The 17,222-nt window shown below is 69.7% G+C and overlaps 3 protein-coding genes across 3 annotated transcripts; 2 read left to right on the top strand and 1 right to left on the bottom strand.

The window, feature by feature from the left end:
* The first annotated feature begins 857 nt into the window (after positions 1-857).
* Positions 858-3,964, top strand: LOC127462811 (glutathione S-transferase 2-like). The gene is made up of 8 exons (XM_051771728.1): positions 858-966; positions 1,530-1,605; positions 1,965-2,029; positions 2,103-2,184; positions 2,263-2,363; positions 2,861-2,956; positions 3,028-3,138; positions 3,739-3,964. Exons 1-8 carry the CDS (start codon positions 931-933, stop codon positions 3,832-3,834), a joined length of 663 nt encoding a protein of 220 aa, XP_051627688.1. The 5' UTR covers positions 858-930; the 3' UTR covers positions 3,835-3,964.
* A 662-nt stretch (positions 3,965-4,626) lies between these two features.
* Positions 4,627-8,630, top strand: LOC127462810 (glutathione S-transferase Mu 1-like). The gene is made up of 8 exons (XM_051771727.1): positions 4,627-4,848; positions 5,517-5,592; positions 5,699-5,763; positions 6,561-6,642; positions 7,708-7,808; positions 7,900-7,995; positions 8,072-8,182; positions 8,420-8,630. Exons 1-8 carry the CDS (start codon positions 4,642-4,644, stop codon positions 8,513-8,515), a joined length of 834 nt encoding a protein of 277 aa, XP_051627687.1. The 5' UTR covers positions 4,627-4,641; the 3' UTR covers positions 8,516-8,630.
* A 941-nt stretch (positions 8,631-9,571) lies between these two features.
* Positions 9,572-17,061, bottom strand: EPS8L3 (EPS8 like 3). The gene is given in 21 exon segments (XM_051771730.1): positions 9,572-9,710; positions 10,157-10,289; positions 10,376-10,450; positions 10,557-10,678; positions 10,774-10,870; positions 10,959-11,005; positions 11,007-11,148; positions 11,246-11,394; positions 11,815-11,889; positions 12,415-12,479; positions 12,576-12,687; positions 12,788-12,861; positions 12,964-13,026; positions 13,028-13,092; positions 13,557-13,633; positions 14,191-14,328; positions 15,286-15,441; positions 16,149-16,213; positions 16,302-16,393; positions 16,456-16,539; positions 16,766-17,061. Coding segments are annotated over 20 exon segments (1,794 nt in total). The 5' UTR covers positions 16,497-16,539; positions 16,766-17,061; the 3' UTR covers positions 9,572-9,704.
* Positions 17,062-17,222: the final 161 nt, after the last annotated feature.

Here is a 17,222-nt window from a genome sequence, read left to right as displayed (position 1 = left end):
AACCGGTATCTCCTCACTGGGTTGGGCCTTGGTGGCACCAGCAGGTGACACGGGGGGGGTCCTGCCTTCACCCCCCATGGTGGGGACACAGTGACAGGTCAGGGGTCCCTGCTGGGGGTGTGGGGGCAGCGTGGGGGTCCCAGCCCACCCCCCCCAGCTCCTGATGCTCCCTGACCCCCCCACCCCCTCTCCGTCCACTCCCCCCCCAGGGGACGTGGGGACAAGCCCAGGGGGCTCCTCGGGGACCCCAACACGGGATCTCTGCCCCTTCCCACGGGGGGACACGTCAGGGGGGACATGGGGGGTGGTGCTGGGGGGGGATCTCTCCTCACCCTCCCGGGGCTGAAGGCAAAGGGGACACGGTGACCCGTCCCTGGGCCCCCTTTTCCCAGGATTTGTGGCCCAGATGAGGCTTCTCCCATCCCTGGGGTGGCATCACCCCCCCCATCCCTGCGACCCCCAGTCCGGCCCTGCTCCCCCCCCCGCAGCCGCAGCTGCTCCCGGGAAAACCTGAAAACCCACCAAAAACGGTTCAACCCAAAAAAACCCGTTCAGCCCAACCCCCGCCCCGCCCCCAGCATGGAAAATAAAGTATTTAAGTACAACGCTGGAATTTCACTGGGGGGGGGGGGCAGGAACTGGGCGAGGGGCTGAGGGACGGGGGCGCGGGGGGGGCTGTGCCCCCTCGGGGGGGGCTGTGGCCCCTCGGGGGTGGGTTTGGGGGTCCCCGAGGCCGGGGGGGGGTCAGGGAGGGGTGTGGGGCCGGGTCAGGGCGGGGGGGCGGTGCCAGCGCGGGCGGGGCGACCTGGCACTGGGGAGGGGAGGGGCAGGGGGAGGGCCCGGGGGGGTTCGGCCCCCCGTCCCCGTGCCCAGTCCGTCCCCGTGCCCAGTCCGTCCCGCTCCGTGCCAGGGCCGGGCTTGGGGGGCACCATGGTGGTGACACTGGGGTACTGGGACATCCGAGGGGTGAGTGGGGCCGGGGGGGGGTGACACTGGGGTACTGGGACATCCGGGGGGTGAGTGGGGCCGGGGGGACACGGGGAGGGGGGTTTCGGGGGTCTCAGGGGGGCTGGTGGGAGGTCCGGGGGTCCCAGAGGGGGTGCTGGTGGTGTGGGAGCGCCGAGGATCCCGGGGGAGGTATTCGGGGGTTCTGGGGAGCATAGAGGGGGGGGTTGAGGGGTCCTGGGGGCCCCAGAGTGGTCTGGTGGTGCCGGGGGTCCCAGAGGGGGTGTTGGGGGGTTCTGGGGGTCCCAGGGTTGGTCGTGTGGGAGTGCTGGAGGTCCCAGGCGGGTGCTGGGGGTCCTGGGGTGGGTGTTGAGGGGTTCTGGGGGTTTCAGGATGGGTGCTGGGGGGGTGCTGGGTGTCCCGGGGGGGGTGGTTCTGGGGGTCCCAGCAAGGTGTGGGAGTGCCGGGGGTCCCGGGGGGCGTTGGTGGTGCTTAAGGTCCCCGGGGGGTTTTGGGGGTCCTGGGGGGCACAGGGGGGTTGTGGGGGTGCCGAAGGTGGGCGCTGTGTGTGTGTCCCCCCCCAGCTGGCCCACGCCATCCGCCTGTTGCTGGAGTACACGGAGACCCCCTACCAGGAGCGCCAGTACCGCGCTGGCCCAGGTGGGGGGGGCTGGGACCCCCCCAAACCCCTCCAACCCCCCGGGACCCCTCCCCCTGCTTTGTGCCGTGCCCAAAACCCGCTGGGAGGGGGAAGGGACGCCCCGTTTCCAGCCTGTCCCTCTTCCTCCCCCCTCCTCACCCCATCCCGCAGCTCGGGGGGGGCACCCCCACCTCCTCCCTCCCCCAAATCGGCCTTTGACCCCTCTCGGGGGCAACGTCCTCCCCGATCGGCCCGGGGCGTGCCGGGGTCGGGGGGGGCACACGCAGCTCCTGGGGCAGAGCGGGACCCCCCAATGGGCAAGGGGGGGGGGTCTGGGGGAGCCCCCTCCCCCTAATTGCTCTGCCCTCTCCCCCCCCAGCCCCCGATTTCGACCCGAGCGATTGGACCAACGAGAAGGAGAAACTGGGGCTCGACTTCCCCAACGTAGGTGATGGGGGGGGCGCGGGGGGCGCGGGGGGGGGTCACCGGGGCTGACCCCCCCTCCGGGCCCCCCCAGCTGCCGTACCTCATCGACGGCCCCACCAAGCTGACCCAGAGCAACGCCATCCTGCGCTACCTCGCCCGCAAGCACGGCCTGTGTGAGTGGGGGGCCGGGGGGGTCCCCGGGGGGCTCTTTTTGGGGGGAGGGGGGTGTGTGACACCTCCCGGTGCCGCAGGCGGGCAGACGGAGCAGGAGAAGCAGCGCGTGGATCTGATGGAAAACCAGCTCATGGATTTCAGGATGGGCTTCGTCCAGCTCTGCTACAGCCCCGACTTCGTGAGTACCCCCGGGGGGGCGCGGGGGGATGAACCCCCCCAAACGCCAGGACTGTCCCCCCACGTGGGACAAGGGACTGAGCCACTACCGGCGTGGGGGGGTCTGTTGAGGTGCCCCCTTTGCCCCCATTCCCTCCTTCTCATCCCCCCACTCCCTCATTCCCATTCCCAACTCCCCCATTCTCATCCCCCATCCTCCCATTCCCCCCCATCTCCCGTTCCCCAGTTCCCCTGTTCTCATCCCCCTTCCCTTTCCCATTCCCAATTCCCCCATTCCCACTCCCAATTCCCACATTCTTATCCCCCATTCCCATATTCCCTCCCATTTGCCCATTCCCATTCTCAGTTTCCCTGTTCTCATCCCCAATTCCCATCCCCGTTCCCCCATTCCCACTCCCCCCTCTCTGCCCGAGGATGTTGCCCATGTTCTGGGGGATCTGGGGGTGTTCTGGGGGGTCTGGGGTGTGTTGCAGCCCCCCCAAGCCTCCCCCCCTGCAGGAGAAGCTGAAGCCGGGGTACCTGGAGCAGCTTCCCAAGAAGCTCCAGGAGTTCTCGCGCTTCCTGGGCTCCCGGCCCTGGTTCGCGGGGGACAAGGTGAGTTGAGGGGGCTCTAGGGGGGTGTTTTGGGGGTCCCTGTGGGGTCTGACCCCCTCTGCCCCCCCCAGCTGACCTTCGTGGACTTCCTGGCCTACGATGTGCTGGACCAGCACCGCATGTTTGTGCCCGACAGCCCCGAATTCCAGGGAAACCTGGGCCGCTTCCTGCAGCGCTTCGAGGTGAGGGGGGACAGGGGACAGCCCGGGGACAGCCTGGGGCACCCCAGTGTCCCCAGTGCCCCCATCCCAGGCACCCCAGTGTCCCCAGTGCCCCCATCCCAGACAACCCAGTGTCCCCAGTGCCCCCATCCCAGACAGCCTGCTGTCCCTACCCCATCGCTGACACCCCTTGGTGCCCCCATCCCAGGCACCCCAGTGTCCCCACCACTGACCCTCTGGTGTCCCCAACCCCCAGTGTCCCCATCCCTGACCCTGTGGTGACCCTGTCCCTATTCCTGACACCCCTGTGTCCCCATCCCCATCCCCTACACTGTGGTGTCCCTGTCCCCATCTGTCCCTATCCCCATTCCTGACCCCCCCCGTGTCCCCACCACTGACACCCCAGTGGTCCCACTCCTGTCCCCACCTGTCCCTGTGCTCTTTGTCCCCATCCCTGTCCCCTTTGTCCCCACCATGTCCCCTTTGTCCCCATCCCTCTCCCCACGTGTCCCTGGTGCCCCATCGCTTTCCCCACGTATCCCTGTCCCCCCCCAGTCCCTGCTGTCCCCAGTGTCCCTCCCCAGTCCCTGCTGTCCTCAGTGTCCCCCCGTGTCCCCCCAGGCCCTGCCCAAGGTCTCCTCCTACATGAGCTCCAGTCGCTTCATGAAGACGCCCATTTTCTGGCGCACGGCCAAGTGGTGCAGCACCAAGGACTGAGGGGGGACCCCCCGTGCCCCCCAGCTCACCCCCCTGCCCCCCAGCTCACCCCCGTGCCCCCCAACTCACCCCCGTGCCCCCCAGCTCACCCCCCCAGTAAACCGTGGGGGCCTCCCCCTTGTCTGGCTGATTTGTGGGTTCACTGTAGGACTGTGGGGACCCCCCGTTTGTGGGGTAACCCCTGTGGTTACCCCGTGGGGGGTGGGGGGCTGTTGGACCCTCCTGGAGCCTGGGATGGGGGGGCATTCTCTCTGCACCCCCAGGATAAGGGGGACCCCTTATTTGTGCCCTCCCAGCATAATGAGACCCCTCCTCAGGGAGTTGAAAGGGGGACCCCCACAGCTTGAGGGGGGGGCACAGAGGGATTCATGGCCCTCCCATGGAGTTTGGGGGTCCCAGAGCCGCCAGGACAAGGGGGTCTCGTGGGGATGGGGGGGTTGCAGAGCCCCCCAGATAAAGGGGACCTCCATGGGGAAGGGGGGTCACACAGCCCCCTGTTAAGAGGGATCCCGTGGAATCTGGCAGGGGGGGTCGCAGAGCCCAGGACAAGGGGGGCCCATGGGGATGGTTGAATCCCAGAGCCCGCTGCTAGGGGGGTCTCCATGGAATTCAGGGGGTCCCGTGGGGATGGGGAATCCCAGAGCCCGCTGCTAAGGGGTCTCCATGGAATTCAGGGGGTCCCATAGGGATGGGGAGTCCCAGAGCCCGCTGCTAAGGGGGGTCTCCATGGAATTCAGGGGGTCCCGTGGGGATGGGCGGTCACAGAGCCCCCTGTTCAGGGGGACCCCGTTGGGGGGGGTGGTCGCAATGCCCCCCCGGACAAAGGGGGGGTCCCGCTGGACCCGAGTCCCTCCCGCGCGTCCCCCTCAAGCCCAGCAAGCCCCGCCCCCGCAGGGGCGTGGCCGCGGCTCTGTCACGTGCCGGGGCGTGGCCTCGACTCTGTCACGTGCCGGGGCGGGGCCGCGGTCACGTGTGGGGGCCATGGCGGTGTTGGGGTACTGGGACATCCGCGGGGTGAGCGGGGGGTCCCGGGGGGACCCCGGCACGGGGAGGGGGCTCAGGGACCCCCCGGGGGCCCCTTGGTCTCGTGGGGGGGCCCTTTGGTCTCGTGGGGGGGCTGCCGGGGGTCTTCGGGCGTCCCCTCTGTCTTTTGGGGGTACTTCGGGGGTCCCTCTGGTCTTCTAGGGGGGGCTGAGGGGGTCCCCTGCTATTTTGGGGGGGTTGCGGGGTTCCCTTTGATCTCGGTGGGGGCTGCGAGGGGTTTTCGGGCCCCCCCCCGGGTCTTTCGGGGGGGCTGCGGGCGTCCTCCTGTTCTTTCGGGGGGCTTCGGGGGGTCTTCAGGGATTCTCTTGGTCCTTTGGGAGGCCACGGAAGGTCTTCGGGGGTCCCCCTCATCTACTGGGGGGGCTGTGGGTGTCCCTCTGCCTTTGGGGGCGTTTTGGGGGCTCCCTCTGCTCTTTTGGGGGGGCTCTTGGGCTCCCCCTGCTCTTTCGGGGGTGGTCTGGGCTGTCATCTGGGGGGTCTCCGGGGGTCCTGCTGCCCTTAGAGGGTGGGGGGGAGTTACTTTTGGGGTCCCCCCGTGTGTTGTGTGGTCCCCCCGCGCCGGGGGCTCCCCGGGGATGCTGGGGGGGGTGGTTTGCCCACGGGGGGGGTGATTTTGGGGGTCTCACTGCCCCCCCCAGCTGGCCCACGCCATCCGCCTGCTCTTGGAGTACACGGAGACCCCCTACGAGGACAAGCTCTACAGCTGCGGGGAAGGTGAGGGGGGCCTGGGGGGGTCTGGGGGGTCCCCGCCCCGCCCTCGAGCTCTGGGGGCTTTGGGAGGTGGGACAGGACGTGACCCACCCCCCTTTGTCCCCCCCAGCCCCCGACTACGACAAGAGCCAGTGGATCAACGAGAAGGAGAAGCTGGGGCTGGACTTTCCCAATGTATGGGGGGGCCTGGGGGCTTGTGTCCTGTGTCCTGGGGTCCCTGGGTCCCCATGTCCTGTGTCCTGGGGTCCCTGTGTACCCGTGTCCCCATGTCCTGTGGTCCCTGTGTACCCATGTCCCCATGTCTTGGGGTCCCTGTGGCCCTGGGGTCCCGGGCTCCTGGGTCCCCGTATCCCTGGGGTCCCTGTGGCCCCATGTGCTGGGCTCCCCACACCAGTGTCCTCTGCCAGTGTCCCCATGCCCTGGTGTCCCCATATCCCCTCACCCCAGTGTCCCCTGGTGTCCCCACACCGTGTCCCTGACCCCACTGTCCCCATGTCCCTGACCCTGCTGTCCCCCTGTCCCCGACCCCGCTGTCCCCGTGTCCCCATGTCCCTGACCCCGCTGTCCCCCTGTCCCTGACCCCGCTGTCCCCCTGTCCCTGACCCCGCTGTCCCCGTGTCCCTGACCCCGCTGTCCCCATGTCCCTGACCCTGCTGTCCCCCTGTCCCCGACCCCGCTGTCCCCGTGTCCCCGTGTCCCTGACCCCGCTGTCCCCGTGTCCCTGACCCCGCTGTCCCCGTGTCCCTGACCCCGTGTCCCCATGTCCCTGACCCCGCTGTCCCCCTGTCCCTGACCCCGCTGTCCCCATGTCCCTGACCCCGCTGTCCCCACACCCCTGACCCCACTGTCCCCTGTCCCTCACCCCACTGTCCCCTGTCCCTGACCCCGCTGTCCCCCGTCCCTCACCCTCCTGTCCCCTGTCCCTGACCCCGCTGTCCCCCGTCCCTCACCCTCCTGTCCCCTGTCCCCAGCTGCCCTATTTCCTCGATGGCCCCGTGCGGCTGACGCAGAGCAACGCGATCCTGCGGCACATCGCCCGCCGGCACCGCCTCTGTCAGTGCCAGGGGGAATGGGGCTGGGCTGGGGCAGGATTGGGGCTGGGGTGGGATTGGGCTTCACTTGGGGTTGGAATTGGATTGGGGCTGGGATTGGATTGGGCTTCACTTGGGGTTGGAATTGGATTGGGGCTGGAATTGGATTGGGCTTCACTTGGGGTTGGAATTGGGGTTGTGGTTGGAGTAGGGTTAGGGTGAGGTGGGTTGGTTGGTGGGTTAGAGCAGGGTTGGGGTTGGTTTGGGGTCAGAAGAAGGCTGAGGTTGGTTTGGGGTCAGAGCAGGGTTGGTTGGAGTTGGTTTGGGGTTTAGGGCAGGGTTGGGGTTGGTTTGGGGTTTAGGGCAGGGTTGGGGTTGGTATGGGGTCATAGCAGGGTGGGTTGGGGTTGGTTTGGGGGTTTGGGCAGGGTTGAGGTTGGTTTGGGGTCAGAGCAGGGTGGGTTGGGGTTGGTTTGGGGTCAGAGCAGGGTGGGTTGGGGTTGGTTTGGGGTCAGAGCAGGGTTGGTTGGAGTTGGTTTGGGGTCAGAACAGGGTTGGTTGGAGTTGGTTTGGGGTTTAGGGCAGGGTTGGGGTTGGTTTGGGGTTTAGGGCAGGGTTGGGGTTGGTTTGGGGTTTAGGGCAGGGTTGGGGTTGGTTTGGGGTTTGGGGCAGGGTTGGGGTTGGTTTGGGGTTTGGGGCAGGGTTGGGGTTGGTTTGGGGTTTGGGGCAGGGTTGGGGTTGGTTTGGGGTCAGAGCAGGGTGGGTTGGGGCTGGTTTGGGGGTTTGGGCAGGGTTGGGGTTGGTTTGGGGTCAGAGCAGGGTGGGTTGGGGCTGGTTTGGGGGTTTGGGCAGGGTTGGGGTTGGTTTGGGGTCAGAGCAGGGTGGGTTGGGGTTGGTTTGGGGTCAGAGCAGGGTGGGTTGGGGTTGGTTTGGGGTCAGAGCAGGGTGGGTTGGAGTTGGTTTGGGGTTTAGGGCAGGGTTGGGGCTGGTTTGGGGTCAGAGCAGGGTGGTTGGGGCTGGTTTGGGGTCAGAGCAGGGTGGTTGGGGCTGGTTTGGGGGTTGCCCCCCAGCCCTGCCTGCCCCCCAGGCGGTGAGTCGGAGGAGGAGATCCGCAGGGTGGACGTGCTGGAGAACCAGGTCATGGATTTCCGCATGAGCCTCGTCATGGTTTGCTACAGCCCCGACTTCGTGAGTGTCCCACGGGCTGGGGGACCCCCGGCGGGGACAGGACCCCCGGGGTGGGGTCTGGGGGGCCCCCCCTCACCCCTTCCTCCCGCAGGAGAAGCTGAAGCCGGGGTACCTGGAGCAGCTCCCGGGGAAGCTGAAGCTCTTCTCCAACTTCCTGGGGGACAGAAAGTGGTTTGCGGGGGACAAGGTACGGCCGGGCCCCCCTGGGGGTGGGGGGGGCTGGGGAGGGGCTTTGGCCTCACCGTGTCCCCCCCTGTCCCCAGCTGACCTTCGTGGACTTCCTGATGTTTGATGTGCTGGATCAGAACAGGATCTTCGAGCCCAAGTGCCTGGAGCCCTTCCAGAACCTCCGGGACTTCATGGAGCGCTTCGGGGTGAGGGGGGGTCACGGGGGACCTCACGGGGGTTGGGGGGTCACAGAGCCCCCTGTTATGGGGGACCCTGTGGAGGTTGGGGGGGTTGCAGAGTCCCCAAAATAAGGGGGACCCCGTGGGAACTGGGGTGTCACGGAGCCCCCAGTGCAGTGTTTGGGGGTCTGCACCCCGAGGGCACCCCTGGGTGGGGGTGGTGCTGCGGTGGGGGGGTCCCTGATGGCCCCCGTGCCCCCCCAGGCCCTGGAGAAGGTGGCTGCCTACATGAAGTCCCCCAAGTTCCAGAAGATGCCCATCAACAACAAGATGGCCAAGTGGGGCAACAAGAAGCTGTAGGGGCCAGGAGAGTGGGGGGGTCCTGTCCTGGCCCCCCCAGACCCTCCATCCTGGGGGGGGATCGGCCCCGCCGGCATGAAGCCCCCCAAGATAATAAAGAGCTGTAGAAGTGGCAGCTGAGCCCCCCCCGTGTGATGGCACTGGGGGCACCGGGGTGGGAGGAGGGGGTGTGGGGTGAGGGGGTCTCTGCCCCGGGGTGTCACCCCCCCTCCCCCGGCTGGTTTGGGGGGCCCGGGCTGAGCCCTGTGCTGCCCCAGGGCCCCCCGGAAAGGGGCCCCGCCCGCCTCATTAGCGCATTGCTAATGAGCGCTAATGAGGCCTCGCTCACAAAGGCTGGGGGGGGTGTTGGGACTCTGCCACCCCCGCAGGGCGCTGACCGGGTGGGCTGGGGGCACGGGGACAGCGGGGTGGGCTGGGGACACGGGGACAGCGGGGTGGGCTGGGGGCATGGGCTGGGGGCATGGGGACAGCGGGGTGGGCTGGGGACACGGGGACAGCGGGGTGGGCTGGGGGCATGGGCTGGGGACACGGGGACAGCGGGGTGGGCTGGGGACATGGGGACAGCGCTGTCCCCTGGGGCCCCTCGTGCCACCGCCCCCTCCCTTCCCCATGCGGGGGGGGACACGGGGGTCCCTCGGGTGCTGCTGGGGGGGAAGGGCCTTGTCCCCTCCCTGCCCTGTCCCCCCCATCCCTGTCCTTTCCCTGTCCCCCTCCCTTCCCTGTCCTTGTCCCCTATCCCTGTCCCCCTCCCCCTTGCTGCCCTGTCCCCCCCTTTGCCCTGTCCTTGTCCCCCTCCCTTCCCTCGTCCCCCCTGCTCCGTTCTTGTCCCCCTGGCCTTGTCCCCCCCCCGTTCCCCTCCCCTCCCTGTCCCCCCACACTCGGGGTCCCCCCGCACAGCCCATTTCTGTCGCTCTTTATTTCCCACACATTTTGGGGGTGCACAATCATTCTGCAGCCTCTGCACCCCCCGAAGGGGGGGTCCTGCCCTCCACTTCCCTTGGGGGGGTGTCCCCAGGAGCCCCCCGAGGGGTCCCAGCAGCCGTTGGTGGCTCTGGGGGGGTCGCGTGTCCTCTGCCATCAAGGAGCGTTTCTCTGTCTCGGGGGGGGGTGTGAGGGGCGTCCCGGGGGGCTCCGTCCCGGGAGGGGCGTGGTGGGGACAGGGCGGGGACATCGGAGCGGCCTCGGTGGCTCAAACCTGCGGAGAGAGGGTGGGAGAGGTGGGGGGGTCGTGGGGGGAGCTCCGGGGTGGGGAGGGGGAGCGGGATGGGGGTCCCTGACCCTCAAAGCCAGCTCCGGGATGGGGAGGGGGTGCGGGGTGGGGGTCCCACATCCCCAGTGCCAGCCCGGGAGTGGGGGGAGGGCGCAGAGGGGGCGTCTCGCCCTCAGGGACAGTCTCGGGAGCCCCTCACCCCAAGGACAGGCCTGAAGTGGGGAGGGGCCGGGGGGCCGGGTTAGGGAGGGCTTTTGGGGGTCCCGCCCCCCCAGGGACAGCCCCGGGCGGCGGGGGAGGTGCCGGGGGCGGGGGGTGTCCCCTCAACCGCAGGAACAGCCCCGAGGTGGGGAGGGGTGCGAGGGGAGAGGTCCCTCACCCCCAGGGCCAGCCCGTGCTGGGGAGGGGGCTCAGGGCAGGGGGTCCCCCACCTCCAGCGATGTCCTGGCGGCCGACAGCTTGAAGAGGACCCTCCGCCACTCCTCGGGACAGACCGCCCGCAGCTCCTCGGGGCTCATCTGCAGCAGCTCCTGCCCCCGCAGCACCCCCAGGCTCCGCACCGTGCTGGGGGGGCACAGGGGTGAGCCGGGCTCGTCCCCCCCTCCCAGACGGACCCACAGGAACTCGGGGGGGCTCAAGGGACCACCTACATCCGCGAGAAGCCCTTGTCCGCCAGCCAGGCCGTCACCTCCGCCGGGGTGGAGTCGGGGCGCAGGGCGGGGGGGCTGTCCTGGGAGGGGACACGGGAGGGGACAACGGGATGTGCCCCGGCCACCCCCTCCTGATGGGGGGCTCGGGGAGGGCAGGGGAGGGGGGGGACGCCCACCTGGCCGGCGCTGGGCCCCCCCCCCGCGCCCCGGCTCCGGGAGGGGCTCCAGGATGTTGCCCGGGACGTGCCCCCGGTCCCCGCGCTCGTCCTGCACCAGCCACCACTTCTTCTGCTGGCTCAGGACCTGGGGGGGCACAGGGGGGCCATGGTGGGGGGCCGGGAGGCCGGGGGTCCCCACTCCGTTCCCCCCACCCATAGCGGGGACCACCCCCACTGTACCTGCAGCGTGTCCCCCTTCCTGACGCTCAACTCCTGGGAATTCCGAGCCTGGAAGTCGTAGAGGGCTCGGAACAGCCCCTGGGCAGGGCCGAGGGGGCTGCAAATTGGGGAGGGGGCGGGTCACCACCGGGGGGGACACACCCTGCCCCCACCCTCAGCACCCCTCGGGGACGGGGGGCACTTACCTGGGGGGCGGGTCCTGGGCGGGGGGGCGCGGACAGGGGCGAGGGGCCCGGGCGAGCTGAGGCACCTGAGGCGGGGGGCGGAGGGTCCTGGAGCCCCCCGGGCCGCTCCTGCTCCCTCGGGGGGGGCAGCCACCCGTCCGAGAACACCGGCACGTACCCGGGCACCTGGGCGCCGTTGGGGTACTCGACCCTACAACCATCGGGGGGGACACACACCGGAGTGGGTGCTGTGATCCCTCCCCCCATCCAGACCCCCTTCCTCGGTGCCGGGGGGACCTGGAGCACACCTGGCCCTGTTCCAAGCGGTGCCGAGGCTCTTCCAGGTGCCGTAATCGTCATCTCCCAGGCTCTGCTCCAGCAGTTCCAGCGCCTCCGGCAGCAGCAGCGGGGTCTCCACGGCGGGGGCCAGGCCGGGGCTGGGGCAGCGGGACAGCACCTGGGGGGGGGGGGATGGAGCGGCACCCCCAAAACCGCTCCCCCAAAACAGCCCCCCCGGCTGGGGGCGAGGGGCGGACCCCGCCCTGCGCACACGTTTTGGGGGGTAGTCCCGGTTGGGGGGGGTTGGGGGTGGAACCGGGTTTTGGGGGTGGGCGTGGTTTTGGGAGTGAGGCCGGTTTTGGGGGGTGGGAGCGGTTTTGGGGGTGGCAGCGTTTTTGGGGGTGGGAGCGCGTTTGGGGGATGGGCTGGTTTTGGGGTGGTGGACCCAGTTTTGGGGGTGATCTCAGTTTTTGAGGGGGTCCCGATTTTGGGGTGGTGGACCCGGTTTTGGGGGTGATCCCAGTTTTTGAGGGGGTCCCGATTTTGGGGTGGTGGACCCGGTTTGGGGGGGGGGGGTCGCGGTTTTGGGGGCACTCACGAAGGTCAGGGCCGAGAAGATGAGCCGCAGCAGCTCGGCGGGGTCGGGGTCCTGCACGTGCCGGTGGGTCCGGCCCTGCAGGGGGGAAGGGGTGTCCCCACGGAGCCCCCGTTTTCCTCACACAGCCCCTATCACTGCAGCTCCCCCATTCCCACATCCCCCCAACCCCACACAGCCCCCCATCCCCACAGGGCCCCTCATCCTCACATCCCCCCATCCCCACACATCCCCCCATCCCTCCCTCATACGGTCCCCCCAGGCCACCCACATCCCCCCATCCCCGCACATCCCCCCAACCCCACACAGCCCCCCATCCCCACACAGCCCCCCATCCCCACAGGGCCCCTCATCCCCACATCCCCCCAACCCCACACAGCCCTCCATCCCTGTCTCATACTGTCCCCCCAGGCCACCCACATGCCCCCATCCCCACAGCCCCCCTATCCCTACACAGCCCCCCATCCTCACATCCCCCCATTCCCACACAGCCCCCCGTCCCCACAGCCCCCATCCTCACATCCCCCCATTCCCACACATGCCCCCATCCCCTCACATCCCCCCAGCCCCCCTGGGGGTCCCCCCCAGCCCCCCCGGACCTACCAGCAGGTTCAGGGCGTATTTCACCTTCTGGAAGAAATGCTCGAAGTCCTCCTTTGGGGGCAGCTCTGGGGGGGCACACACGGGGCGCTGGCACCGGGACGCCCCCCCCCGGACCCCCCCGGGCCTCCCAGCCCGCCGGGGCCGCTCCCCTCCCCTCCTACCCGGGTTCTTCTGCTTCTTCTTCTTCTTCTTCTTGTGGCTGAGGGAGCCCGGGGCCGCCTTCAGCTGCGCCACGAAGAGCTCCAGGTCCCGCAGGACGTGGTTCAGAACCTCCTGTGGGCGCGGGGGGGGCCCGGTGGGTGCTGGGGGGGGGGACCGGGGGGAGTCCAGTCCCATCCACGGAGGGAGGGGTGGGTATGGGGGGGCTACTTACAACATCTCGGTCCACCTCGGCCGTGAGCTGGGCTGGGGGGTTGGCCCGGGGCACCGGGGGGGGGTCCGGGGCACCTGGGGACACCGGGGGGGCTCCAGTGTCACACCAGGGTCACCCTCTGCTCGGGGGGACACCGGGGCACGAGGACCACCCCCGCCCCACCCCGCGGGACTCACTGTAGCTCGGGGGGGGCGGCCCACGCTGGGGGGGCGGCCCGCGCGGGGGGGGGCACCTGGAAGTCGGGCTCGGGGGGCTCCGGGGCCCCGTACGGGGGGGTCGCGCTCGGCGGCACGTCCGGGCTGCTCCTGGGACAGAGGGGGGGCGGTGAGGGGGGGGCTGGGCCCGGGGGGAATGCGGGGTGCAGGGGGAGGGGGTGGGAAGGGGGATGAGCCCAAGGGGGTGCGGGGGGGGGTATCTGAGGGCTCTGTGCCCGTGGGGATGGCAAGGGGGTGTAGGACGGGGGGGCTGAGCCCTTGGATGGGATGGGGGGGGTGTATCCCTGGAAATGGGGTGGGAGGGGGTCTCTGCCCATGGAGAATGGGTGGGTGGGATGGGGGGGCTGAGCCCGTGGGGGGGGTCTCAGCCCATAAGGGGGAGTAGGATAGGGGGCTGGACCAGGCCCTGGGGTAGTGGACAAAAGGAGCCCCCCCAGGGAGGGACTCTTTGGGGGACACCGGGTCATCATCTCCCGCAGGGAGATCCCCTCAGACCCAGAAATTTTGGGGGGCCACACTTCGGGCGGGGGCGAAGAGCCACGACCCTCCCTCACCTGTAGCCGTGGTGGCCCCTCTGCTCCTCCCTGCGCTGCTGCAGCACCTTCTCCAGGCTGGTCCTCAGCACCTCTGCCTGGCACAGACCCCCGTGAGCCCCCCAGCACGGGGGCTGCCCCCCCTGCCCCCATCACCCCCCAGCACGGGGGGCTGCCCCCCATCAACCCCCCAGCACGGGGGCTGCCCCCCATCTGCCCCCATCACCCCCCAGCACGGGGGCTGCCCCCCCTGCCCCCATCACCCCCAGCACGGGGGCTGCCCCCCTGCCCCCATCACCCCCCAGACCGGGGGGCTGCCCCCCATCACCCCCCAGCACGGGGGCTGCCCCTCCCGCCCCCATCACCCCCAGACTGAGGGGCTGCCCCCCTCTGCCCCCATCACCCCCCAGCACGGGGGGGCTGCCCCTCCCTGCCCCCATCACCCCCCAGCCCGGGGGACTGCCCCCATCACCCCCAGACTGGGGGGCTTCCCCCCTCTGCCCCCATCACCCCCCAGCACGGGGGGCTGCCCCTCCCGCCCCCATCACCCCCCAGACCGGGGGGCTGCCCCCCATCTGCCCCCTCTCAGGCTCACCCCCCACGCTGCTCCCCCGTCCCGGGGGGTTCCCCCCGACCCTGCCCCCCCCGCGCTCACCCCCGGCCGCTCGCACTGGAAGAGCAGCACGGTGGTCCCGGGGGGGCTCCACTCCTGGACGCTCACGGCCAGCACCGTGTTGTCCAGCCCGGCCGTGCAGCCCTGGACACTTCCCAGCGGGAATGACTCCAGCTCCTCCTGGGGGGGGGCACGAGGGGCTCAGAGCCCCCCGGGAATGGCCGGGAAAGGGATGAGGGGGTGCGGGGGGGCACTGAGGGGAGCGGGAATGGGGGGGGGCGGGTGTAAAGGGTTACGGGGGGTGCTGGGGGGGGGCATAGACGGGGGATGGAGGGTTTAGGGGGACGGCTGGTGGGGTTGTGGGGGCCCAGACTGGGGGTACCAGGGTTATAGGGGTGCCAGGGCTGGGGTATTTGGGTTATAGGGGTGCCAGGATTGGGGTATTTGGGTTATAGGGGTGTCAGGGCTGGGGTATTGGGGTTATAGGGGTGCCAGGATTGGGGTATTTGGGTTATAGGGGTGCCAGGGTTGGGGTATTTAGATTATAAGGGTGTCAGGGCTGGGGTATTGGGGTTATAGGGGTGCCAAGGCTGGGTATTTGGGTTATAGGGGTGCCAGGATTGGGGCATTGGGGTTATAGGGATACCAGGATAGGGGTATTGGGGTTAGAGGGGTGCCAGGATAGGGGTATTGGGGTTACAGGAGTGTCATGGCTGGGGTATTGGGGTTATAGGAGTGCCAGCTTGTAAGGGTGCCAGGGTTGGAGGGTGGCAGGGACATAGGGGCTTACAGTGTTATCCGGGTAGTGGGGTTGCAGGGCGTGCCATGGCCAGGGGGTACCAGGCTTTGCGGGATACCTGGGCCAGGGGGGTACCAGGGATTGGAGGTGCCCTGGCCGGGGGGTACCCGGTTTTCGGGGGTGCCATGGCCGGGGAGTACCAGACTTTGGGGGGGGTCCCATAGTCGGGAGGTCCCGTAGCCTGAGGGTACCAGGCTTTGGGGATGCCCTGCCAGGGCGTACCAGGCTTTAGGGGGTCCCATAGCCAGTGGGTCCCAGACTTTTTTGGGGGTCCCATAGCCGGGAGATCCCATAGCCGGGGGGTCCCGGGCTTTGGGGGTGCCCTGGCCGGGGGGTACCTTGCTCTCCACATCACTCAGCACCAGCTCCTGGTCCTTGACCTGCAGGGTCACATCCTGCCCCCAAATCCTTCCCTGCGCCTCCAGCGCCTTCAGCCGCCCCAGACAGTCCTCGGGGCTGCGCAAATCCCGCTCCAGGCGCAGCGACAGCAGGTGCTGGGGGGACACGGGGGGGACACGGTGACATGGGGGGGACACGGTGACACGGGGGGGACATGGTGACACGGGGGGACACGGAGACATGGGGGGACACGGGGACGGGGGGGGGGACATGGTGACACGGGGGGACACGGAGACATGGGGGGACACGGGGACGGGGGGGACACGGTGACACGGGGGGGACACGGTGACACGGGGGGGACACGGTGACACGGGGGGCAGAGTGTCGAGGGGGACACGGTGACATGGGGGGGACATGGTGACACGGGGGGACACGGGGACGGGGGGGACACGGTGACACGGGGGGGACATGGTGACACGGTGACATAGGGGGGACACGGTGACACGGGGGGCAGAGTGTCGAGGGGGACATGGTGACACGGGGGTGACACGGTGACACGAGGGGGACGCGGTGACATGGGGGGGACATGGTGACATGGGGAGGACATGGTGACACGGGGGAGGACACGGTGATGGGGGGACACGGTGACACGGGGGGCAGAGTGTCGAGGGGGACACGGTGACACGGGGGGACACGGTTACACACGGGGGGGACACGGGGACACGGGGGGACACGGTGACATGGGGGGGACACGGGGACACGGAGGGGACACGGTGACACAGGGGGGACACGGGGACACCCCGGAAAGGCCGGGGGGGCTCGGGGCGCTTTGGGGGGCTCGGGGTGCTTTGGGGTCTCCCACCTCCACGTGGTGCTGGAACTCTTGCTGGGCCCGGAGCAGGGTCTGCCCGTAGTCCTTGCGCTGCTCTGTGGGGACACGCGGGGTGAGGGGACAGGGACGGGACGGGGACGGAGCGGGGGGGTTGGGGGGGTTTAGGGCACAGCCCCCACTCACGGTAGATGCTTTTCCCGCTGGGGCGGGCAAAGGTGTTGGGGGGTCGGAACGAGGACCTGTCGTCGTGGTCGCTCCTGGACGGACAGAAGGACCTTTGTACCCCCCGTGCCACCCCCTCCCCCTCGCTGGGGACCCCCCCCTCGCTGGCACTCACCGGCTCGAGGAGCTGCTCCAGCGGCCCAGGGGGTCTCCCATCTTGCCGGGGACAGCGAGGGGGGCTCGATCCTGTGACGGGATCCTGGGTGGGCACCTGTGTCAGCCCCGCTGTGTCCTCAGCTGAACGGGCGACACCCCACGCACTCCCTCGGACGGTGCCACGGCCCCGGTGGCCACCGGGACCCCCTTGTCCCCCCACCCGCAGCCCCCCTGCCCCCATCCGAGCCCCGCGGGGGTCTCGCAGGGGTCGGAGCCGCCCCCCACCCTGTCCCTGTCCGGGGTCCCTGTCCGGGGGTGTCCCCGCTCACCCCGAGCCCGGCGCCGCTGCTCCTGCCCCGGGCTGTGGGTGCGGAGGGTGACACGGGCGGGGGACAGGGATTGTCGCCGGCACCGCACCCACCTGCTCTTTGCCCTCGCGTCACCGCGGGGGGGGACGCGGCGGGTTCGGAGCCATCTGGCACGGCCACCACCCCTCCCGTGAGCCCGGACCCCGCCCGGGGCGGGGCGGCCTCGGGGGTTCCCAGGGAGGGCCGGGGACCCCCCGCCCGATGTCCCCCAGCCCGGGGCGGGGTCCCGGTGACGTCCCGCAGGGCCACACCCAACCCTGTTCCCCGCAGGACTCTGTGCCCTCGCCCCGGGGCAACCCCGGGCTCGCCCAAAACCTGGCACTGCCGGGAAAGTCCTCCCAGGAAGGGGCCGAATCCGGGGTGAGGGGCCGGGATTTAGGGGGGGGATGGCGGCAAGGGGGTCACCGTCCCCCGGAGC

The sequence above is a fragment of the Manacus candei genome, unplaced genomic scaffold (assembly GCF_025592945.1).
Source record: "Manacus candei isolate 608988 ecotype Guabito, Panama unplaced genomic scaffold, ASM2559294v1 h1tg000139l, whole genome shotgun sequence".
Lineage (NCBI taxonomy): Eukaryota > Metazoa > Chordata > Aves > Passeriformes > Pipridae > Manacus > Manacus candei.
The sequence above is the reverse complement of the archived record's forward strand: the minus strand, read 5'-3'. Positions and strand labels throughout refer to the sequence as shown.

Bases quoted from the DNA above. Each gene is read 5' to 3' on its own strand.
- LOC127462810 (XM_051771727.1), top strand. From the start codon at position 4,642: ATGCCCCCCCGGACAAAGGGGGGGTCCCGCTGGACCCGAGTCCCTCCC. The intron at 4,849-5,516 runs GTGAGCGGGGGG...TGCCCCCCCCAG, and splicing joins GGTACTGGGACATCCGCGGG to CTGGCCCACGCCATCCGCCT. The intron at 8,183-8,419 runs GTGAGGGGGGGT...GTGCCCCCCCAG, and splicing joins ACTTCATGGAGCGCTTCGGG to GCCCTGGAGAAGGTGGCTGC.
- LOC127462811 (XM_051771728.1), top strand. From the start codon at position 931: ATGGTGGTGACACTGGGGTACTGGGACATCCGAGGG. The intron at 967-1,529 runs GTGAGTGGGGCC...GTCCCCCCCCAG, and splicing joins GGTACTGGGACATCCGAGGG to CTGGCCCACGCCATCCGCCT. The intron at 1,606-1,964 runs GTGGGGGGGGCT...CTCCCCCCCCAG, and splicing joins CCAGTACCGCGCTGGCCCAG to CCCCCGATTTCGACCCGAGC.